The 25,787-nt window shown below is 37.0% G+C and overlaps 1 protein-coding gene across 1 annotated transcript in view; it reads right to left on the bottom strand.

The window, feature by feature from the left end:
* Window positions 1-1,087: 1,087 nt before the first annotated feature.
* Window positions 1,088-25,787, bottom strand: part of PDHX (pyruvate dehydrogenase complex component X) — a 72,748-nt gene continuing 48,048 nt past the window's right edge. The window contains exons 6-11 of the mRNA XM_004016404.6: window positions 17,958-18,132; window positions 16,270-16,417; window positions 12,035-12,093; window positions 10,262-10,420; window positions 4,678-4,742; window positions 1,088-2,236 (exon numbers count right to left, since the gene is read on the bottom strand). Of these exons, the coding sequence (XP_004016453.3) occupies window positions 1,978-2,236; window positions 4,678-4,742; window positions 10,262-10,420; window positions 12,035-12,093; window positions 16,270-16,417; window positions 17,958-18,132 (865 nt within the window). The 3' untranslated portion in view covers window positions 1,088-1,977. The remainder of the gene's footprint in view (window positions 2,237-4,677; window positions 4,743-10,261; window positions 10,421-12,034; window positions 12,094-16,269; window positions 16,418-17,957; window positions 18,133-25,787) is intronic.

Here is a 25,787-nt window from a genome sequence, read left to right as displayed (position 1 = left end):
AACTGATTATAGGAAAAGTTTGGCTGTGATGTCCATGAAGAATTAAAATGTCTTGAATTTATGGAGCATCTCTCCCGTGGAAGGCAGGACAGCTCTGAAAGGCAGGCGGGGCCAAGTATCACCCACTTCACCTACCAGGGAACAGATGTGACTACTGATCAGTGTAGTGGCTACTGATCAGGCCTGACTACAGAAGAGTGTTAGTCCATTGGCAAAGCAAAACTCTAGGCCAAGGGTCACTTATGGCTGCCTCATGCTCTATTCTTCAGACATAAAAATTAGAAGAAAAAAATTTTTTTCAGTTAAAATGAACTGAAAATAATGTGACTTATGAAAGTTATTTTGAAAATAGCATTTGCTTACAATTTTTAGTATAACTGTTAATATGACAAAAGTTTTGAAGACTATTTTTAAAGAATGGCTGAGTAAGTGGATTAAGCATCTTAGCAATTGATACATTGGGGCTCTAATTATTTTAGGAAGCTCTTTTGTTATAGCATAAGTAGTTCATCAGGTCATAACATACAACTTATACCACAAGTAACTGGGAGTCACTGGTAAATTAAATCCATCCAATTCCAGGTTTAGTTAGTCTGTCAAGTGTAGCAGAGTTGTTAAAAGAAGTTCTAACCTTCACAAGAAGTAGTCAAACTTTCACATTACCAATGGAATAAAAAGGATAGTTCTCACCTGCTTGACAGGTTTTCTCTTCTACTCTTTCTGAAGTTTTACATTCCACATCCATTATTTTCCTAATGTCATATTACAGGTGACCCCAGAACAACACGAGTTTGAACTGTGCACGTCCACTTAACACATGGAATTTTTTCAGTAAGTACCTACTATAACCCAATCCCCATTTAGTTGACTTCCCTGATGCAGAACCAGGGATATGAGGATCAACTGTAAACTTAAACACAGATTTTCAACTACACAGGCCACCATTACCTACCTGAGTTGTTCACGGGTTAACTGTAATTTTAAATTTCTTCTCTCCTTCTGTAGGATCTCACTGAAGCTGGAAATTACTAATCTATTTCAAGGTAGTAAACTTCTGTGCCCTAATGTTTAAAATACAATAGAAATGTTTATATTTTCTTATAGTTTATTGTACAATATAAACTTGATTAAAATGTATTAACAACACATTGTATTCAAATAACACTAAATTAAAATGTTTGGCAGGAAATTACATGATTTATTTTAATATATTCCAACTCAGTATGAAGGTAAGCGAGCAGTTTATTTCTGAAGTTTTAGATATTTTAACTATAATTCATTATCAAAACAAATATTTTGGTCTCTTTTTTCATCATTAATTTTTAAAAAAATTCTTCTTCTTTAAGTTCACAGTGTCATGGAAGTGTAAAATAAGACTGATAAAAACCACTTTAAAACATATGGCTTTATATACATAAAAAATTCAATAATGTTGCCACAACCCCTAATGCAGTGTGATTCTTATTTATTTACTAGTATCCAGAATAAACTTCTGTACATATTAAATTGTTCAAGTATATCTAGAGCAGTGCTTGTAAAAGTGAGGTCCCACTGATACAATAATGGGTATCTCTTTGAAGACCACTTCTAATTCCAACACAAGTAGAGTTCTAAAATTTTTTGATTTTACAGTTTATCATACATCCTCAAATATCCTAAAATGCTCCACTGAGCCAAACATCTAATTTAATTCACATCTAGCTTAACATCCCTTTAGCACAGCACCAGTGGTTAAACGAAGGATGCATCTGACTAACCAAATGTTCTCACTCTTCTTTTAGTTACAGTTTATTATTTACTTCCATAACATCAAACCCAAATGAAAATGAAGACAACGCAGGTCAAACTCTTTCACCTTAAATAAATACACATTTCACCCACTTCATACTTAAATACCTAATTGTTTTCCTATAGTGTATTTCTCAGTAACAGCAATACAATTAACTAAGCCAAAGACCAACTTCTTATCTTTGAGGATCAGGCAAGTCGGAGAGGATTCTCCAGGTTTGCTTTAAAACTTTCCAGAAACCTGGTGGCCAGTTCATCGTCTACCACCCGGCTGTCACTGGACATGGTGACCGTTATGAGCTGACGCTGCTGCAGCTGAGCATTCCCCTCTTCATCTTGAGTGAGCTTCAGCACAGGTCGGAATCTCCCTACCGCCAAAATGCAGGCCTGAGGAGGGTTGATCACGGCAGTAAATTCATCGATGCCAAACATCCCCAAGTTGGAAATACTAGGGGAAAACAAAAAGCTCTGAACGTCGTATGTCTTTAACCAAAGAACCCTTTCCCTGAGTCATACATTTTTACTTTACTGAAAAACTGTCCCCAGTTACTCAAAGACCAAAGAATACCATTTACTATAGTATCAAAAAGAAAGCAAGTAACAACACAGAAATACTGTATCTAATATAAACAGATATTCAGCACTGAACTGTAAGCCCCAGGCAGAGAAATATGGCAAGAAATAGAAAGAAAAAAAGAACTAGAAGAGTATAAGCGTTAGAAAAAAGAAATAAAACCTTGTTTGAAGATGAACTGACTGTGTACAAAGAAAATCTAAGCATCTACAGATAAACGAGTAAGGTAAGTGAATTTAGCTAAACCACTAGATAAGTCAATGTAAAAATCTGTATCTATATACAAGTTGCTTTCATTAGAAAAAATTAATACAATGCCATTTATAATAGTATAAAAAATCTAAATCTAATAAACATATATCTGATCCATAAACAAAAAATTACAAAATACAGCTGAAAGAAATCAAATAACTAAGTAAACACTGGTATATACCATGTTCATTCACTAGAAGACTCAATGCTATAAGGATGTCAACTCTCCTTAAACTTAAACTGATCAAACAATTCAATGCAATCCCAACAAAAATCCCAGCAAGGTCACTGCATGTGTGTATGAAAAAAGACAAGCTGATTTAAAATTTTATTTGGACATACAAAGCCAGGAAAGACAATCTTGATGGTGAACAAAACTGGAAGACTTTCACTGTCATAGATCAAAAATTACAGTTAGCTTGCATTAAGCAAGCAAAGGACAAACAGACCAACAGAAAAGGAGAGAGAATACAGAAAAGAATCAAACATGGTTACCTTCTCAATGCTACAGAGTAGTAATGGTTTCAATAACTGACATTTAGTCAATTAATTATCCACATGGGGAAAAAAAGAGAACTTTGACCTTTAAAAAAAAAAAGAGTACTAACAACAAAGAAAAATACTGGTAAATAGGATTTTATTAACTCAGAACTTCTGTTCATTAAAAAACACCGTCAGGCAAGTTTCAAAGGCAAGGTACAAAGTGGGAAAAGTATTTGAAATAATATGTATCCTAAAAAGTCTGTGTATCAGGAAAAAGAAACTCCTATAACACATTTTAAAAAACAGACACAAACTTTAGCAGGTGTTTTATCTGATAAGTAACCAGATACCCAAATGGCTGACAGATAAATGAAGACAGTATTCAACATCATTAATTTTCATTTCCCTTGGGCTTCCCAGGTGGTATCAGTGGTAAAGCAGGAGATGTATGAGACACAGGTTCGATCCCTGGGTCGGGAAGATTCCCTGGAGGAGGGAATGGCAACCCACTCCAGTATTCTTGCCTGGAGAATCCCTTGGACAGAGGAGCCTGGTGGGCTACAACCCCAAGACTGACTAAAACCTAACAATACCAAGAGTTAACAAGAATATGAAGCAACAGAAATTCTCATACACTGTAGATGGAAGCAAAAAATGGTAGAACCATTTTGAAAAGCTATCTGGCAGAATCTACTAAAGACATAAACCCAGCAATTCTACTTTCAGGTTTATACAAAAAAAATACATACATATAGTCACCATAAGACACTGACAAGAATGTTCATGGCATCAGCGTTTGTAAGAGCACGAAACTGTGAACAACACAAATGCCCAGCAACAGGGAAATGGACACTAGCTTATTTATGCAGAATACTACACAATGCCACAGTGCAAGAATGAGCAAATGACTTTCACACAACACAGCTCATCTCACAGACATTAATGCTGAATGAAAGAAGTCAGACACTGAAGAATATGTATTTATACAAAGATCAACACTGGCAAAACAAAAACGTTGGTAATAACTTTCAGAATTGCGGTTACCCTCTAGGGGGTCAGAATTAGGAAAGATAAAGGGAAGCTTATGACATGGAGGTAATGTTCATAATCTTGCTTTGGTCGGTTACACAGATTTCTTCACTTTGTAAAACATTCCAGCTACATTCAGTGTACTTTACTGTATGTAAGTTATTACACTTAAACAAGAATAGACCTGATGATAACTCAAGAGTCAGAGTGTTGATATTTTACCCCAAGGGACCTAACCCCAAGGAACCTTAAAATAAATCACAAGTAGAAAAAAAAATAGTTGAGGTTTATAAACCTACTTACTATATGTCAGAACCTGAATGTCATTCTATGAACATCTGAATGGGCTAACCAGCTAACCCTAATGGCTTTCTACTAGCTTTAATACGAAAGCCTAACTAGTCTGAAGAACATTTTCACATATTCTCTTGTCTAAAGTATATTTAGCTTAAATTTTTAAAAAAAGTTTCAGAAAATAAAACAGGTTGACAAGTACTTTATAAATCTTATATCTGTTTCATGCTACCAATAATTAAGAGTTTAAATTTTACCTAAAAGATCCTCCTTGGTATTCTTCAGGTAACAATTTTCCATCTCTGGCTTTCTTTGATAGAGCCTGAGAAAAATATAAACAGAGCATGATAACCAACACTACATTATATAGCTGATTTTGTCACTTTAAATATTTTTATAGGGTACACTCTTGACTTTATAAGAGAGTATATATACATATGCATGTACATATACATTTTAAAATTATATATATATAATTTTCTCTAACACACTTAAAAATGAGTAAGTTAGAGCACAGTTAATCCAAGAAGCTATAAATCTGTGAATCAAAACTCTAGAAAAATCATTTCCCTTTAAAAACTGTTCAAATATTGGAATTATCTTGTATACTATGCAGAATGTTTGAGTATTCTTTATATATACAAGGCAATTTTCTGCTTTGCCTATAGACTTTTTTTCTTGCAAGACAAAGTATGAGAAGAGCTCTTTCTGTTAATTTAGTACCTTTTAAATAAATTATTCAGTGGCAACAGTCTCACAACCAGCACATCAACTTTCATCTTTTGGCATTTGCTTCTCTTTTACCCATAACAAACTAATTTCAAATAGTTGTTTAAAAAGACCCAGAATTTTATATTTACTTCACAATATTACAAGCAGCTTCAGTGTTGTCATTCTTTATAACTGATTTTTTAAATGTCTGTTTAACATTCTAAAGATCGCACCTGCCACAATTCAGTCATTTTCCTAGTGGTGTAATTTGGTTAATTTGTTTCTTTTGAATTATTTCACATGATTTCTCAGAAGAGGAACTACAAAGCCTTAGAAAATGGACTTTTTGTTGTTGTTTTTGATCCTATAGCTAAAGCATTTCCTGAATGACCTAGTCTACACTGCTACAAGGGATGTAAAAATGTAGTCATTTCATGTCACCCTAAAGCTGAGGTCTAAAAACGTACAGAGGGAAAGACAGATAACACTCTGAAAGTCAAAAGCAGTTGAATTTTTCTCTACTTGTACTTGCAATTAACCATACTTCTCTTAATTTTTATTTTCCAATGCTTCAAAAGCAAGGGGACAGAGACTGAATCATTACATATGAATAATAAGGAATTATTTTAGAGAGCAGGGATAAATGAAGCTATCGTCATTGGGTAGATGATACAAATCTAGGGCTTATTTAATATGACGTATTATATAGATAACAAAGATACATTTACAATTACCACTGATCGCTATTTAATTTTAAATCATAGATGATTCAATTTTTGAAAAATAAAACATTCTGTAAAAACCTAAAAATGATCTCAACACATCATTGTGACTTACTGCCAAACGCATCAATTACAGCTTTATGTTATTAGTACACAGTTCCTTACAAAACTGTATAGATTCGGAACGAAAACTTAAGAGATGAATTTAGACTTGTACTTGGAATATCGCAAATAGAACAATCGGCAAATGCATTTTTTTCCTGCCTTAAGCAATATAACTTCACATGATCTGAACAACAAGCACATATCATATGAACTTTAAAAGCTTTTCTCTAAAGGCAGATGATCACAACACATCCTGATAAGTTACCAGGCTAAAAGAAATAAAAAACATTTATTATTAAAAAAAACAAAACAAAACAGACTGCAAGCATACATAATGTACTTTTAAAAAATCTCTATAAACCCAAAACGTATCAGTAGGATATTCATGTCAATGAACTCAAGAGAGCATGGAATAAGGATAGATTCTGATGAGTATCACTGGTTCTAAAAGTAACTAATCCTCATTGGTATTTCCTGGTAATGTGAACTTAAAAATCAAATCACGTGTTCCCCGAACCATCCCGTTGACAGGACATAATACAAGCTAACTAGCAACTATTTCTAAAATTACCTCGTGCGTGCATGCTAATTCATTTCAGTCATGTCTGATTCTTTGTGACCCTATGGATCATAGCCCACCAGGCTCCTCTGTCTATGCAGATTCTCCTGGCAAGAATACTGGAGTGGGTTGCCATGCCCTCCTTCAGGGAATCTTCCCAACTCAGGGATCAAACTTGTGTCTCCTGCATTGCAGGCGGATTCTTTACTGCTAAGCAACCAGGGAAGCCCAAAATATATCACATGCCTTACTAATTCATTCAAAAAATTTATTGGCTACTAATGAGAAATGCTGGAGTGGAAGAAACACAAGCTGGAATCAAGATTGCCGGGAGAAATATCAATAACTGGGAGAAATATCAATATCATATCATCTGTCAGATAAGCAGATGACATCACCCTTATGGCAGAAAGTGAAGAGGAACTAAAATGCCTCTTGATGAAAGTGAAAGAGGAGAGTGAAAAAGTTGGCTTAAAGCTCAACATTCAGAAAACGAAGATCATAGCATCTGGTCCCATCACTTCATGGGAAATAGATGGGGAAACAGTGTCAAACTTTATTTTTTCGGGCTCCAAAATCACTGCAGATGGTGACTGCAGCCATGAAATTAAAAGACCCTTACTCCTTGGAAGAAAAGTTATGACCAACCTAGATAGTATATTCAAAAGCAGACACATTACTTTGCCAACTAAGGTCCGTCTAGTCAAGGCTATGGTTTTTCCACTGGTCATGTATGGATGTGAGAGTTGCACTGTGAAGAAGGCTGAGCGCCGAAGAATTGATGCTTTTGAACTGTGGTGTTGGAGAAGACTCTTGAGAGTCCCTTGGACTGCAAGGAAATCCAACCAGTCCATTCTGAAGGAGATCAGCCCTAGGATTTCTTTGCAAGGAATGATGCTAAAGCTGAAACTCCAGTACTTTGGCCAGCTCATGCAAAGAGTTGACTCATTGGAAAAGAGTTTGATGCTGGGAGGGATTGGGGGCAGGAGGAGAAGGGGATGACAGAGGATTAGATGGCTGGATGGCATCACTGACTCGATGGACGTGAGTCTGAGTGAACTCCGGGAGTTGGTGATGGACAGGGAGGCCTGGCGTGCTGCGATTCATGGGGTCACAAAGAGTCGGACACAACTGAGGGACTAAACTGAACTGAATGAGGTAAACTTTGCTCTGGTCTCTTAAAACTACTGTAATTAATGAAGAATAGCATGGAGTTTAAAGCTTGTTACTGTATTACTTTATTTAGGAAATATAAACCTGAACTTTGCTGAGGCATGCCTTTAGTCCCACACACTGACAACCTTGTGATTCTTAAGCATCAAGAAGTACTCAGAGCAGGCGTTCTTAACTTGGAGTCCACGGATAGATATTCACAGTCTAACAAATTCCTTGAAAAACTACTTCCAACAGAATAGTTTTTATTGAAACCTTTCTTTTAAATAAATTCAACTATTTGAATATAGTTTAATTTAAATAAATTCAACTAGTTGAATATATAAATTCAACTGTTCAACTGAGCAACTATTATCTTCTAAGTACCATCCAGAATTAGATATATGGCAATGAACAAGACAGTCAACATCAGAGTGTCAGGAACATAGAGGGGTCGATAAATAAATAAACAAGGTAAATTCAAAGACTTATAAACCATACGAAGACAATAAACAGGGTAATTGTTTATTCAGGAACCTACTTTAGCTATGGAAGCCACAGAAGGCCTAAGAAAGTGGCATTTGAACTGAGAAATGCCTGGGTTTAAACAAACAATTTCTAGTGCTTTCTAGATGCAACACTGTGGGCAAATTTCTTAAAAGTGCTAAATCTCAGTTTCTTCAATTTGAAGTTAAGGTTCCAACTATGATATAAAGCTATTAAGATTGAGTGAAGCGCTTAGCCTACTGTCTGGTACATTATAAGATAAGACAAGGAAGTGAAAGTCGCTCAGTTGTGTCCAACTCTTAGAGACCCCACGGACTATACAATCCATGGAATTCTCCAGGCCAGAATACTGGAGTGGGTAGCCTATCCCTTCTCCAGGGGATATTCCCGATCCAGGAATCAAACCGGGGTCTCCTGCACTGCAGGCAGATTCTTTACCAACTGAGCTATGAGGGAAGCCCTGCTGCTACTGCTGCTAAGTCGCTTCAGTCGTGTCCGACTCTGTGCGACCCCACAGACGGCAGCCCTAGTGGAGTGTTAATCACCGATCTTGAAGTGGGAGAGAGGCAGGCAGAATGGGAAGCTCAGACAAATAAAATTGATAAACTGGTTAGAATCAAAGAAATCTCCCCATAACAGTTAATTTTTAACTCTACAGTTAAAGGAAATTATAATTCTACTGTTCAATCTCATAGGAATGTCACAAAAACACTAAAATTACATGTATTTCACTGCTGCTGAAAACTGTTCATGAAAAAAAGGTGTGCAGCATCTAAGTAATCCAACCTTTATTACTTTAACTTTTGAATACCACCCTTCAGTTTTAAAAATGTTCCTTTTTTATATATAAAAACACTCTGCAAATCTTTCCAAAGAGGAGGGAACAAAGATCTAAGTACGCAAATTCCACTAAGGTCACCTGTAATTATATTTAACTCTAAGATCCAAGACTACGCATTTTAAATTAGATTACCTTCCATTCACTGGGGCTTCACTGGTAGCTCAGCTGGTCAAGAATCTGCCTGCAATGCAGGAGAGCATCGTTCAAGTCCTGGGTTGGGGAGATCTGCTAGAGAAGGGACAGGCTACCCACTCCAGTATTCTTGGGCTTCTCTGGTGGCTCAGCTGGTAAAGAACCTGTCTGCAGTGCAGGAGACCTGGGTTCCATCCTTGGGTTGGGAAGATCCCCTGGATAAGGGAAAGGCTACCCACTCTAGTATTCTGGCCTGGAGAATTCCATGGATGTTGCAAAGAGTTGGACATGACTGAGCAACTTACACTTTTCATTCATTTATTTATCTGGGGTAAGTAGGTCTACAAATTTATACAGCTCCATAAAGAAGTCTTATATTCTACTTTTTAATCCCCCTTATAACTTGTTTTACACACACACACACACACACACACACACACACATATATCTCAGGTCCTTGTTAAATGGAAGAAGAATCACTTATCTAAATGAATCTGAAATTTTCAAAGGTAACACTTCAAGACCTGGGATACTTCTGCGAAAAATTATCCTTGGAAATTAATCAAGGCTGTCAAAGCTGACCTATTGTGTATGTTTCTTGCGTATTCAATGCAGTGATTTTGGTGAGAGCTGATTCTTCCATATTAGAGCCCAGGGGAAAAAAACAAAAATTTTGCTTCCAGAATACTAAGTACTTTCAGTGGTCTCAACCCTAGAGAGGAAATGAATAAATTTTTAAGAATAAACTCCTGTGAAAAGTGAACACTTTAATAAAAATATAGTTTTAGCTTTAACTTTAAAATCTATCTAAAATATTATATTTAGGGTCAAATCATGGACTTTGGGAAATAAAGCAGTCATCTGTAGCTTGAATGCAGCTGGCCCTAAATATGCATGTTATTTCTGAATGTTTGAATGCAAAATAATCTTAAAATGGGTTGTATTTGGATCAAAACTTAAAAACATGTATACATCATCGATAATCATTTCAAAATACCAAAAATCTCTCTTTCTCACACACACACACACACACACACACACACACACACACACACATCTACCTCACAGTGTGACTGGATCATTTTGCAAGTATAGTATTGCTTAAGACCTACCTTTACAGAGTCAGCAATCTCCTGTAGACCCTTAGCAGCAGCATCTTTTATGACTGGTGTAATTAGACCTCTATCTGTTGCCACAGCCACTGAAATGTCAACACAGGGCAGTTGCTTTGCACCCTCTCCATCCCAGCTTGCATTAACACTAGGCATTTGCTAGAAAGCATAAGTAGAAAAAGACATGTTATTGAAGAAGGAGCTTTAGACTAAGGTTATTAGAGAAAAATAATTAATGTAATGCATTTTTAAAAGTGAATATAGCTAGACTGAAGGAAAGAAATAAAAATTTGATTTGAAGAAAGTGGGTTGTACCTCTATATTAAATAACTTTTATGTTTGGGAAGAATAAACACACTACCTTTTTTGAAGCAAGGTTAACGAAATTCTGATGATACATACATGTTTTGATCTCTTTATATCATGGCTAAGAAAAAGGCTTTTTTTCTTAAACCTAATTGCTGTTGCTGCTGCTGCTAAGTCGCTTCAGTCGTGTCCGACTCTGTGCGACCCCATAGACGGCAGCCCACCAGGCTCCCCCATCCCTGGGATTCTCTAGGCAAGAATACTGGAGTGAGTTGCCATTTCCTTTTCCAATGCATGAAAGTGAAAAGTCAAAGTGAAGTCGCTCAGTCGTGTCCGACTCTTTGCAACCCCATGGACTGCAGCCTACCAGACTCCTCTGTCCACGGGATTTTCCAGGCAAGAGTACTGGAGTGGGGTGCCATTGCCTTCTCCAAACCTAACTGCTAGGGAGTATTTAATGTTTGTGAGCCTTCCTGCCTCATATGATGACTGACATGACTTTGAGAAGAAGAGAAGAGGGTAGAGGGGTAGTGACATTCAACCACATTATTCCTGTGGTATAAGGGAACCTGACTTCTTAGTGTAGCCCTGGGAGATAGTAGCACACCCTTAATAAATGACTTTCCTATTTAAGAGAGATTTCCTAGGCTTCATTAACATATGCTATATACTACATATGGGGCTTCGCTGGTGGCTCAGTGGTAAGGAATCTGCTTGCTCATGCAGGAGACCCCTGGGTCGGGAAGATCCCCTGGAGAAGGAAATGGTAATGTGGCAACCCACTCCAGTATTCTTGCCTGGGAAATCCCATGGACAGAGAAGTCTGGCAGGCTACAATCCATTGGGTCACAAACAGCCAGACATGACTTAGCAACCAAAACAGCAACATATACTACATATGAGCATGTACATATTTAATACACATACAACTACACCGAGGATGAAAAAAATGGAAGAAATTACTAAATGCCTGGAAACAGTGTGTGTTGATAATGCTGTGAACTATCATAAGAGAAAATGATGCTGAAAAATGGAAAGCAACAGCTAATTTCTTTGCAAAAAATATCGCTTTCTGCCAAGTTACATCCAAGCTTCCCAGCATGTCATATGAGCACAGCAATCCACAATCTGCTTCCACCCCATCTCTCTGATTTTACTCCTGACCACTCTCTTTAGATGAATTTCCACTTAGGTTTCTCACAGGTATGCTACACTGATTTCCATTTCATCACTGTTCAACTACTCATTTCACTTCTTCATCTTTCAAGGCTCAACTCCTTTACGCAACGATGCCACTGTGTCCAAATAACAAAGCCCCAACCTCCAGAGGATTTTAAATTCTTCACAGATAATAATGAAATGAAAGAAGAAAATAAATCAAAACAAATCCTCACAAATGAAGAATGTCTGGCCCAAAAAATTAGAGACTACTTTAGAAGCCAAAATTATCTGGGCTTTACTACTTACTTTAAGTGTAACAGCTGCTGCCTTGATGATAAAATCGTTTACTGACACTTTAATGTCATCTAAAAGAAAAATAAGCATATGATGGTTAATATTCAAAATAAAACTTTAAAATGAACAATTATGATTTCAAACTTAAACTATGAACTGTACTGACAAACAATGGTAAAAAAAAAATATATTACAGGTCTTTGTCTGCTTAGTCACAAGACTTCCTTGAGTAGAAAAATTTGCATTATATGAGGTCTTGGATAAATAATATTAACCATGAATGTAAATGTTTACTCCCAGTCCTGATTACAATTCTTTTAAATTGCTCAGATATCATACACAAGTACTTGAAAGATACATGACAACCATAATCAGAAAAAAAAGAATCAAGTTCTGTGTCTCTAAAATAACAAATGGGCTGTCCGTCCACAGCATGTCCAGTCAGGAAGTTTACAAGACGATTCATTTTCTTCCAAATCCTTTTCAAGTCCATATCCTGTGTACTCGTTATAATACACTGATTATATTAGAACAATCACCTTAAAAAAATAAGCACATATATATATATATATATATATATATATATATATATGTATGTATACATATATACACACACACGGGGCGGGGCGGGGGGGGGGGATTTTCAGAAATTTCTTTTTACTGACAAGGCATGCAATGAAAAACATTTAAAATTACTACATTAAATAAGAGCTGGTTTTTAACTCAGCCAAACAGGATATAGTAAATGCCAAAGATGAAGCAATGTTGGCATGGATCCTAATGTAATGAATGATACGAGGTCTCTCACTAGTTTTATGGTAAATTCAATTAAATCAATGTTCTTCCAGTATACATAATGATTTTAAGATAAAGCTGGGGTCCCCTACCTTTCCAAAGGGCTGATCATAACAAAAGCACTGGGTTTATACCTCTGCTTTACCAGTGCGTATGAAAGTGTTGGGAAATGGAAACTATATTTGATTCTTTATTGCATGGGCTTCTAAAAAAAAGACTTTGAGATCAATATCTAGTCATGGTATGTGGAGGATACACAAATCCAGTTACTACAGTATCATGGAATTTTACACGAACAACAGTTCATTCCAAAGGCATGCTAAGATTTCAGAAAGGGATTAAATGTATTACCATAAACCGAAGTACTGCCAAACTGTCATAGTAACTGTCAGCTGCTTTTCTAATACACAGCTCTTATAGTTCAGATTTCCAGAACTACAGACATCTTTGTTTAAAACTCCTTTAGGAGCAGAAAAATAAATGGATATAAAAGATATAAAAGTGCTGAGAGACTTTTATCAATTCACTGTGCTTATCGCTCAAGTATCTCAGCATCCTTCTCACTTTACCTACTATCCATAGGTGTCCCCAGTGAAGACTTCCCAAATCACCTACCAGCTGATGATTTCCAAATCTAGGGCCCTAGTGGGCAGTCCTCACCTGATTTCCCACCCTCATCATACTCCTATATTTGACCACTTTCTTCATCTTGAAACACATTCTCTTTCTGCTATTTGTGTTAGACTCTCCTGGTTTTATTCCACAATCTGCTCACTCTCTTTCAGTCAGATACCATTTATATGACAATGATTCCTTCAAATTTTATCTTAAATCCTTCTGTATCTCGAGTTTCATCTCAAACACACATTTTCTCACATGACATTTTCACTTATATTTCTGATAGGCATCCCTAATCTAGTATGTGGAAAGAAGATGTTTTCCCCAAATTCCTTTCAAACATATAGAAAGGATACCATTGCTAACATTTTATTAAGAACAGAGTAGGACATAACTGTGGAAAATTCTTAAAGAGATGGGAATACCACACCACCTGATCTGCCTCTTGAGAAATCTGTACGCAGGTCAAGAAACAACAGTTAGAACTGGACATGGAACAGATGGGTTCCAAATTGGGAAAGGAGTATATCAAGGCTGTATACTGTCACCCTGCTTATTTAACTTGTTTGCAGAGTATATCAAGTGAAAATCCGGACGTTTGACACAAAGTGGAATCAAGATTGCTGGGAGAAATATCAATAACCTCAGATATGCAGATGATACCACCCTTAGGGCAGAAAGTGAAGAACTAAAGAGCCTCTTGATGAAAGTGAAAGAGGAGAGTGAAAAAGTTGGCTTAAAACTCAACATTCAGAAAACTAAGATCATGGCATCTGGTCCCATCACTTCATGGCAAATAGACGGGAAACAGTGGAAACAGTGAGAGACTTCATTTTTGTGGGGGGGGCTCCAAAATCACTGCAGACGGTGACTGTAGCCATGAAATTAAGACATTTGCTTCTTGGAAGAAAAGCTATGACCAACCTAAACAGCATATTAAAAAGCAGAGACATTACTTTGCCAATAAACGTCCGTCTAGTCAAAGCTATGGTTTTTCCAGTAATCATATATGGATGTGAGAGTTGGACTATAAAGAAAGCTGAGTGCCAAAGAATTGATGCTTTTGAACTGTGGTGTTGGAAAAGACTCTTGAGAGTCCCTTGGACTGCAAGGAGATCGAACTGGTCCATCCTAAAGGAAATCAGTCCTGAATATTCACTGGAAGGACTGGTGCTGAAATTCCAATACTTTGGCCACCTGATGTGAAGAACTGATGCATTCGAAAAGACCCTGATGCTGTGAAAGACTCAAGGCAGGAGAAGAGGAAGACAAAGGATGAGATGGTTGGATGGCATCACCGACTCAATGAACATGAGTTTGAGTAAACTCCAGGAGCTGGTGATGGACAGGGAGACCTGATGTGCTACCGTCCACAGGGTTGCAAAGAGTCAGATCCTACTGAGCAACTGAACTGAATTGAGTAGGACATACACTGTGAGGGAATATCAAACACTCTCATTTGCATATTGTTACAAAACAGTGCGAAACATGCTTACAGAATGTTATAGATTATAACCTCATATAAGAAAGAGGAGTGGAGATGCATGGATCATGTGGGCTCTTTGAAGACTCAACAGAAAATCCCTAATTGAAAGGATAAACCAAATCTGGGCAATGCAGATGCTATATGAATCCATACCTCCACTGAAATAGTACTGCTTCGGAAAATTATTGCCACAATAACCTCTACGTTATACAAAACTAAGCAAGTTTGATTTGAGACCAAGGGGAGCTTCCAGGGTTAACTTTCTGACTATTGATCACGCTGTCTAAAATAGCTTTCCATTTGGTTCCGTGGACTGTTAGAATCTGTCAGGTTTGAAAGTCTACAGCTAAACTGATTTACCAGGCCTGCTTTCATTTAGGATATAGACAGCCGTAAGAGAAAGCTGTGCCCATCGGAATAGGGTGAGAGGAAAAGCAAGATCAACTACAAAATCGTAACTTTCTTGAGCCCCTTAAGGAACGGAGGTTATATCTAAGCTTTAGAATTATGTCTAATATTTATAATTAGAGCTCACAGGAGAAAAAAATATGAAGCAGAAGATATAGTTACAAATAACTGTATCTAGAAGTTTTCAAATTAATTAAAGACACAAATCACAAAACAGATAAGCTAAGAGAAACCCAGAGAGGATAAATGCAATAGGTGAAAAAAACAAAAAGGGAAATAAAAAGCTTTAAGCACGTAACAGTCCTGCTGCTAAAACATCATAGGAGAACAAAGAAAAAGAATGGCAGCCAATATTCTGTAAGTCAGAAGATAATGGAATGATACCTTTAAAATTACTGAAAAAACAAAATAAAAAAAACCATACCTGTTTACTTAAAATTCCACACCCAGCAAAAATATCTTTCAAAAATGAAGGAGATACACCCATGAGAATGACTGCTATCAAAAACACAGAAAATAACATCAGTTTATACTAAAAAGTTTATGTCTCTCAGCACCTTTAGTTTTAGTTGACTGGGGAGAGGAACAATACAAATTTAATATCATGAAAGTACATTTTAAACATGAACTAAAAATTAAAATGTATAAAGAAGAGTGATATCTTAAGATATCTTTAAAATATTCTTAAATCAGTTTTGGATATTTTTATGTTCTAAAATGTTAAGAATTGCTTCTTCAGATATCGTTCCAATAAGTATGATGTATTCAATACTATGGAATCCATTTATTTCTTATAGGAAAAGAGAATTCTTTTCTAATACTAAAATATGCCCAGATGATGAAACTGAACTAAGAAGATACACAATGTACATTTTATAAACAAAGGATATCATAACAGTTTAGCATGTGTATGACATTAAATAAACTCAGTTTTACTAACCTCTGACCAGATTTTGTCTAGCTTTTAGGACAGCTCCAAGGTCACAATCAGTAGTAGCATATGCATGAGGTATAGTACTTTTAGATTCAGTTAATCTCTTGGCAATAACCCTTCTAATATTGCTAGCTGGGATTTCAGTGAATGTGCCCTGCAAAGAATGATAACGTGTCCATTAAATCATAAACAGAACTGAAAAAAACAAGCAAATAAACTGTATAACTGAAATCCAGTCTCAATGACCTAACTTAAGAAAATAAAGTTTAATACTGGAAAGCCTGTGCGCCACAACAGAGAGCCCTTGAGCTGCAATAAAGACATAACACAGCCAAAAGTGGCTGTCAGGAGCAAAGACCACATTTTCTTCAAAAAAAGAAAAGGAAACATACCAAATCATAAATAATCCCCTAATGGGTGTGCTTACTGAGATATTACCTATAAGCCTGTAAGTAGCTTTTGTTACAAACGTCACTTCTTAAAACTCAAAGCAATCAACATATCAACAACACAACTACAGGGAATTCTTACTTATTAAAATGGCATACATGAGAAAAAGATAATCCAAAATACTAATCTCCCAAATTATTTCTATTTTGGTTTGTAGTTAAGAATAAAGCAAATCACATGATATCTTATTTTCAATAAACTCATAAAGTACGAATGAGATAAGAAGGTCTTCTTATAACTTTACCGTTGCTTTTCAATTCTGTTTCTTGAACTTCTAACAAAAACATGATGGACCTTAAATTATGGATAATTCCTTTTTTGTTCTTCATTCTGGGGCAGGATTACAATCACTTAGGATAATAAAAAGTCAAAAGTATAGCTGACTTTCTTTTACAAATGCTAAGAGAATCAAACATTTTATGCTAGCAAAACATTTGATCAAATAAAATAAATAATGTTTATACACTAAAAGAATTTTAAAGTTTATCTGCCAAATTTGAATAACTTATTTTTTAAAGAAATAAGATCTGATTCCTCATAAACTGTTGTATATGTAGACATGAATCATTAACATACATTTCAAAAATCTGTTTCTCATGAAACTTGTACTGTTTTTAATTCTTTCCCAATAGTACATTTGAATATATTTCTCCATCAGAAAAGGCACTGTAGCTTTATTTTTTTCAGTGCCCATTCAACGTTAAATAAGCATGATTATTCTGCATTTCTTCTGATGGCAAGCAAATGACATAAAAAGTACTAAGAAAGGGAGACAGAGAAGTAAAACAGAGTAATTCGAAAACAAAAAAGGGCATGTATCCAAGAGGGAGAGAATGATGAGCTATACAATCTCTACAGGTTTTTCACTAAAACAAGGTTTTTTTAACATTGTTAGTCAAAAATAAAACATATCCACAAAAGGGAGCTGATGTCAGCTATTAATAACTAGTAGCACACCCAAGGAAAAAAGACACGGAAAGTATCATTATTATAGGGCAGATACATGGCACGCACACTCTGGAACTTGTGGCAAATTTAAATTGAAGCATAATTCTATTTGGAAGTGAGCACTGTATAAACAAATTTTGTTTACTGAAATGTGCGAAACAGAGTATTTGTGTCTTTATCACTTTGAGCTGCTACTAGTAGCTCATAATGCACTAGTAAAAGAACCCATAAGAGTAATGGTTCTTATTTTTTCTCAGTTAAATCTGAAAAATAAAAATCTGTTCAGATGACATTACCTCTACATTAGGTTGTCCGGGAGTGGATACAGGAGGGATCATTGGCCGGGGATAAGATGGTATGGCTGCAGCCTGTGGGGGCAAAGGCGCTGTGGGAGCGGCTGGCAGGGCGGGGGTGGGTCTGGGTTCAGTGATCTTGCCCGTCTGTTTCAACTGGACCAGTTTGAGAGCATCCCTGGAGATAAGGGAGTTAGATAACCATGATTAGCAACCAGGAATACAAGAAAGTTCAGAAAATGAAGGCTATGTGTAAAGGGAAGATAAAGGAAATGAGTATTTTTTTGGGGAGAGAGGTGTCTTTTGGCAGATAAGCAATTCATAAAGTATACCCTCATTCTTAGTACTTGTGAAATAATTTTCACATAGCATTCACAGAGTGTTAAGCTTACTGTACATATGACTTTCATTAGGATATTTACTAAAGCACTGGAGCAAATTTGACTGTTTATGGCCAGGAAATCATACGACTTAAAATTATGCCCAAATGTTATCAGCACAATCTAATGTAATAAACCTAACCCATAAAAGCATTTAGAATGAAAAATAACTAAACAAGTAACAGACTTGCTTTTGTATTATTCTGCAAAACAAAGGTGTCTTTGTTTATTAAAAGGATATATAGTTAGACTACCATGTCAAGCTCTCAATGCATTCTAAGTTATAGAGGCATAAAGTCATGTATTTCCTTACACAAAACAGCTTTTTTGAAAATTTTAATCTGACAATTCAATAGTACTTAAAAATATCCTACATTAAAAATGTTTTAAACTTAATTTTTTTAAACAAAGAAGATTTTACATAATCTAAAAATGGCTTCAGGGTGACATAAATCCAAAGGCGATTTATATTTCTGAAATGTCTTAAATGCAGTTAGTGATCTGGTATTATCACATGGTAGGAAGAATGTTAACTCTGAGACTGCCCAATATTGCTGTTCCTGGTGTATACCCCCCACATCATCTCTCCTGAGTGTAGCTGGGCCTGTGAACATGATGGATGTCACTCCCATGATTAGGCTGCCTTTGAGGACAAAGTGATGGATTTTGTAGACATATCCATTAAGGCCCTAAATCAGTGACATTGAGTTAATCAAAAGGCAACCTATCCACAGTTCAGTCTTTAAAAGGAAGAGAAAATTCCTAAAAGAAGAAATCTGAATGGAGAAAAATGCTTTTACTTGCCTTGGAGAAACAAACAGGCATTTGGGAACTGTCTATGGAGATGACCACATGGAAAAGATCTGAAGGAGGCCTCCAGGAGGTGAGAGCAATCTCTGGATGAGAGCTAGCAAATAAACAAGGGTAAGAATTCCACTACCCAAGGACCTGAATCCTACTAACAACCATGTGAGCCTGGAAGAGAGCTCCAACCTGCAGATGAGACCCTACTCCTGGCTGACACCTTGATTTCAGTCTTGTGAGACCATGGGTCAGAACCCCAGCCACGCTGGGCCAGGATTTCTGATCCACAGCACCGTCAGACAGTAAGTGGGTGTTGTTTTAAACAGCTACTAAGTTTGTTGCAATCTGTTATGCAGCAATAGAAAAGTGACACAGGAATGCTCCTGCCTGGGGGACATCAAGGGAGGGATCTCCCACAGTGTACACGCACATTTTTAAGGAAGGAGAAACCATGCTTTGTGTATCAGGTCCAGAAAGGGATCCATGAACTTAATATCAAGTGCAAGTAACTTACTTGCTTCAAAGTTAAAGAACTGACATTTAAGATAAGATGTCAGACTGATAAAGAAGTTTCAAATCATCCTCGACCTTTAGGTTAGGAAAGAGGGAATAAAAGTGGAAAAATGAGCCTCCTGTGTACCTATTGTGGTTATGTTAATTACATAATCTTACACCACCCATGTGAGAGGATACTACTCCCTCCCTTATTTATAAATAAGTAAGTAGGTTCAAAGAGGTTAGAACACAGGAAACTCTACTGTAACGGACTATGTGGGAGAGGAGTATAAAACAGACTAGATATGTGTGTATGTCTAACTGATTCACCTCGCTGTACACCTGAAACTAACACAACATTGTAGATCCACTATACTCCAGTAAAAGCTAAAACAAACAAACACAAACAGGTTCCATTCCAAGTTAGTACTTGTCAAGCACCTACTATTATCCTAGGTGTTGAAAACACATGGACACGTCCCATCAAGGAGTGTTATTCTATAGGAGAGTCAACGCATTAATCAAGTAAACAAATGAACAGATAGCAAGTGAAGAAAATAAAGCAGGGTAATGAGGTGGAAAGTCATGGGTGAGAGGAGGTGTTATTTTAAAACAGGATGGTCAGGGAAGGCCTGAAGACATATTATTTCTGTGAAGGACATGAAAGAACAAGTCTCAAGAACAGCTGGGAAAAGCATGTTACGAGGCAGAGAACAGCCAAGTGCAAAGGCAGGGAAATTAGGGCTTCTAAGAACAAAGCCCAGTGTAGGAGTGCAACGGACACAGCAGAGAGGCTTTACAGATGACGCTGAAGAGGCAGGCAGCCAGGAGCTGCCAGGGCTGGGAACAAACCTTGGTGTGACCAACTCCAAAGCCTCTGTATTTTCTACTACTCTTCTAATACCTATGCAGAGGATGTCAACTAAACTAAGGCAGAGTCAGAACAAACTGTTCTCGTAAGAAAAGACTAGAATAGAATGAAATAAGCCTACCTCAGACTGACAGCAATTCTGGAACTGAGGAGCCTGTGGGCTACAGACCATAGGGTTGTAAACAGTCAGACACGACTGAGTGACTGAGCATGCATGTGTGCTGTGACTGAATGAAGAAATGCTTTATCTACCTCGTCTATATATGGAGCTAAAAGTAGGACCTTCTGACAAAGGCCCTTTATCCGACACACAAAATTAACAGGAACATAACTGGAGGCAATGCTGGTGCTCTGAGGTTGAGCCACACCATGGTGGTGATGACAGAAAGACTGAGTGTCCCAGGGAATGAGCTTATGTACTCCTAAGGCTTTTGACCACAGCCTACTCCTGTTTAGAAGTTAACTTTTAATTTACCCTGATAGTTCAGTTTGTAAAGAATCCGCCTGCAATGCAGGAGACCCCGGTTCAATTTCTGGGTCAGGAAGATCCACTGGAGAAGGGGTAGGCTACCCACTCCAGTATTCTTGGGCTGCCCTCGTGGCTCAGCTGGTAAAGAATCTGCCTGCAATGTGGGAGACCTGGGATCCATCCCTGGGTTGGGAAGATCCCCTGGAGAAGGAAACGGCTACCCACTCCAGTATTCTGGCCTGGAAAATTCCACAGACTGTATAGTCCATGGGGTCGCAAAGAGTCGGTCACGACTAAATGACTTTCACTCACTTCAACTTACTTATGATATTTATAACCAGAAGTGCCATTTTTCCAGTTGATTGTGACAATTTATAGATGAAATAAATGACTGCCCTATATTCACTAGGGATATATGTCATGAGTCAAAACTTTGGCCACATAGATAAAAGTGTGAGCACTGATATAAAATAGACTTTTTATTGATTTTAAAAAATGCCTTTAACAAAAGATATTTTGCTTTTAAGAGTTCTTACAAGTCACAGTCTAACATTACTAGTCCCCTTTCATCACCTTAGGTAATTAAATATGTCTCTCTAACAAAATCTATTATTAATCTGGGTATTAAACTAAAGTTCAGCATCACAATGGCATATACAAAACACATTGATTTTCTCATTCAGGGATCACCAGTGCACCCTCAGTAATCGGTTAAAAACAAACAAAGCAACAACAACAACTCGAGGAAACTAAAAAAAATCTAAAATAATGCCTAAATATATCTACTTAAAAAAAGAGGTTGGTCAGACTAAATAGATATACTTTTATTTCACAATCAGCATAACTATTACTTACTATTTTCATCAAGAAAAGGCAGTTTAGGTTCATCTCTAAGAGTCATTAATCATAAACAAGTAGCAGAAAATAAATTCTGGCCACAGGCTCATAGTAAACTTTTGTTGCTAAGTTTATACTTATATACCTCATAAAGGATGAATGTTAATCACTGGTTAATAACAGCCAATAATTCAGTTTCTGCCATGCAGAGAATTACTTTAATGCTTTCTGTCCATTATATAATCAGTCTAAGCTTGAAGAATTAGGTGGACATTAAAAAATTAAGAGAAAAACTGATACATCACCCACTTCTGCAGAAAGGCAGAGGAAGCTTTGGGCATTCACTTAGGGTAGAACCTTCTCTACCAGATCCCTTAATTCATCTAGGTGTGCTAAGAATTAGTTATAAAAAGAAATATTACTGAAAACGTACGACACGACTGTCATGCCTACTATACTGCATCTGTGACACTGTGACATGAATACAAGCATTAGCTACAGCTATGATTTAAGACACAGATACACCAAAGAAGCTAGGCTGCAGGCCAAGAATGTAAGTGTGTTCTGCCTCCAACAGCGTCCTTGGCACTTCTTTTCTTAAAATTATGTTACATGTATAGGCCAAGTCAAGTCTATGTGCTTTTGCACATATATATTCTGGGCAATATGTCTGCTTAATGCAACATTAAAACAGCAACCAGGACACTTTGATTTTCTTCATAAACACAATGGATCAGAAGTAACTCCCTCTTTTCTCTTCTACTTGAATTTTCAGTTGACAACGTAAGGAGAAAGGATGCACCTCAACAATGTGTACTAAGGCATTTGGGGGCAGCTTATGCCAAAGCCTGCAATTTCTCAGTCTTACCACAAGTAAACCTTTCTGTAGATGACATGGAGACAAATTTTTTCCAAAGCTCACCTCAGTGTTTAACTCAAAACATAGGCATCTTTAGTGGTATACAAGCATGCTTTAAGGATCCATTTTTCCCATAAAATCTTTTGTAATATGTCACAGTTTGAAGACTGAAGGTTTTGACTCTCTTATGGTAGAGGTTTAAAGAATAAGGGCAGGGAAAGGATCAGGTAACAAGAAGACAAAGACGGCAAAGATATCAAAAACATAACTCTGCAACAGTGCTTCCTTTAGGGTACCCAATAAGAAAACACCATTCTCTCCTCCTTAGGAAATGTTAGACCTACTATGATGACTTTCAACTTGGGTTTAAAAAAGATCTTTATTCATCATTTATGTATTAAGCACATACGGAGAGAAGGGAAAGAAGAAGAAAATTCTACTTCTTTATCTCACTGCTCTCACACCACTGCTCTGCCCTCTAAGCTTCAAGAGCCTTTTCTCAGATCCCTTCCTCCTTGACTCACATACATCTCCTAGATACCTTCCAACACAGAAATGTGTGCCTTTTAAAATGTTTTCCTATTTATTATCTCAGTCATAACTTTATCAGTTTATTATCAAACTTACATCTCTTGTTCTGAACTGTCTCCAGAAACGCATCTTTGCCTCAGTGACCCTGATATCTGCAATCTGGCTTGTTGGCACTGACAATAAGCTTCAAACCAAACACATTATTCATCAGTTACTCCATCAAGACAAGTGGTTCCACCAATCCCTTGTTTCATGGGACCAAGACATCACCTGGCCTAGGATCCTAAGTACACACCTTGAGTTGCTGCTCTCCTGCTCCATTCTCAACAGATTTCTGGATTTTCTCCTTATAATGCTGTCTCCATCATTTACATTCTCACCTGTGTTCAGGTACTCATTCTCTCCTACCTGGACTACTTTATGAGCCTCTTAACTTATCTCCTTACCTCAAGTCTTTTTCTGCTCCAATGCATCTTTTACAAATTTGCAAAATTGATTTTTCTATGGTATACCTATTATTATTTGGCATTTCATCAAGTCTTCAACAATTAATTAATTACATATAGACTCTTTATCTTCTTCAGATATATAGGTAAGTGTATCATGTTATAAAGAAAGCTGTTTTGACCCATTTTTACAGAGACTTTTTATTATTAAGGTATAGGTTGGCAGAAGATTAACAAAATTAACATACAAGTAGAAGGCACCCCACTCCAGTACTCTTGCCTGGAAAATCCCATGGATGGAGGAGCCTGGTAGGCTGCAGTCCACGGGGTCGCTAACAGTCGGAAACGACTGAGCGACTTCACTTTCACTTTTCACTTCCATGCACTAGAGAAGGAAATGGCAACCCACTCCAGTGTTCTTGCCTGGAGAATCCCAGGGACGGGGGAGCCTGGTGGGCTGCTGTCTATGGGGTTGCACAGAGCTGGACACGACTGAAGCGACTTAGCAGTAGCAGTAGATATTAAATAAGGATTGATGTGGGCAAAAACCTAGGCTTAACTACCTATCAGGATTCTTTATTTTAATTTTTAATGGTTAAGTGAAACTTGTAAGTTGTTTAACTAATGATTGACTGCTGCCTTTCAGCCAGGGGTCAGAAGAGCTGATTTCCAACTCATGTGAGTATGGCACAAACTTCACATTATGTGCTTTAAAAACAAATCAGTAAGGCTGAAGTACAGATAAAAGGATATCTGAAAATTAAAGCTATACTACTTTCATTAAAAGAAATATTCATCAATAAACCAGCGCTTTAATGAGAAGTAAAATAATCCAATGAAAAGAAAGGAAAGTCACCTGGTCAGGCATTGCCACTTAATAATTTAATAACTTTGCTCTATCTCAACTTGTAAAAATTTTAGCCAACATTACTGATCACTTTTTACCAACATTAGATAAACTGGGAAGAGTTTATTGCTTCAAAATGCTAACTCAATTTGAAAATTTAATATTACTCTAATAGGAATGTGGCATACACTACTACAGCAATTTCACATTAGTTCATATGCCTATTTGATTAATCTTTGTCTCACTAGACTAATTTTTGATAGAGCAGGTGCCATCTATTTCAATATGTTCTTGAAACTCACAAAACTTAAAATTAATTTAATATGATATAGTCCCAATAAAAATATCATAGTCTTCCTGCCTAACCCCACCAGTGGGGCTAGATAAATTATTTAAAAACCATTTGGAAGAAAAAAACAAAAAACAAGAAAACTGGTTTATTGAAAAATAAGAGAAAAGAGAGTGCTATCAGATTTTATTTAACTTATATGCAGAGTACATCATGTGAAATGCTGGGCTGGATGAAGCACAAGCTGGAATCAAGACTGCCGAGAGAAATATTAATAATCTCAGATATGCAGATAACACCATCCTTATGGCAGAAAGCAAAGAAGAACTAAAGAGCCTCTTGATGAAAGTGAAAGAGAGTGAAAAAGTTAGCTTAAAACTCAACATTCAGAAAACGAAGATCATGGCATCTGGTCCCATCACTTCATGGCAAATAGAATGGGGAAACAATGGAAACAGTGAGAGACTTTATTTTGGGGGGCTCCAAAATCACTGCATATGGTGACTGCAGCCATGAAGTTAAAAGACACTTGCTCCTTGGGAAAAAAGCTATGACCAACCTAAATTGCATACTAAAAAGCAGAGACATTACTTTACCAACAAAGGCCTGTCTAGTCAAAGCTATGGTTTTTCTAGTAGTCATGTATGGATCTGAGAGTTGGACTATAAAGAAAGCTGGATGCCAAAGAATTGATGCTTTTGAACCATGGTGCTGGAGAAGACTCTTGAGAGTCCCTTGGACAGCAAGGAGATCCAACCAGTCCATCCGAAAGGAAATCTGTCCTGAATATTCATTGGAAGGACTGATGCTGAAGCTGAAACTCTAATACTTTGGCCACCTGATGCAAAGAACTGACTCATTGGAAAAGACCCTGAAGCTGGGAAGGATTGAAGGCAGGAGGAGAAGGGGATGACAGAGGATGAGATGGTTGGATGGCATCATCGACTCAATGCACATGAGTTTGAGCAAGCTCCGAGAGTTGGTGATGTGACGTCAGGGAAGCCT

The sequence above is a fragment of the Ovis aries genome, chromosome 15 (assembly GCF_016772045.2).
Source record: "Ovis aries strain OAR_USU_Benz2616 breed Rambouillet chromosome 15, ARS-UI_Ramb_v3.0, whole genome shotgun sequence".
Classification (NCBI taxonomy): domain Eukaryota; kingdom Metazoa; phylum Chordata; class Mammalia; order Artiodactyla; family Bovidae; genus Ovis; species Ovis aries.
The sequence above is the reverse complement of the archived record's forward strand: the minus strand, read 5'-3'. Positions and strand labels throughout refer to the sequence as shown.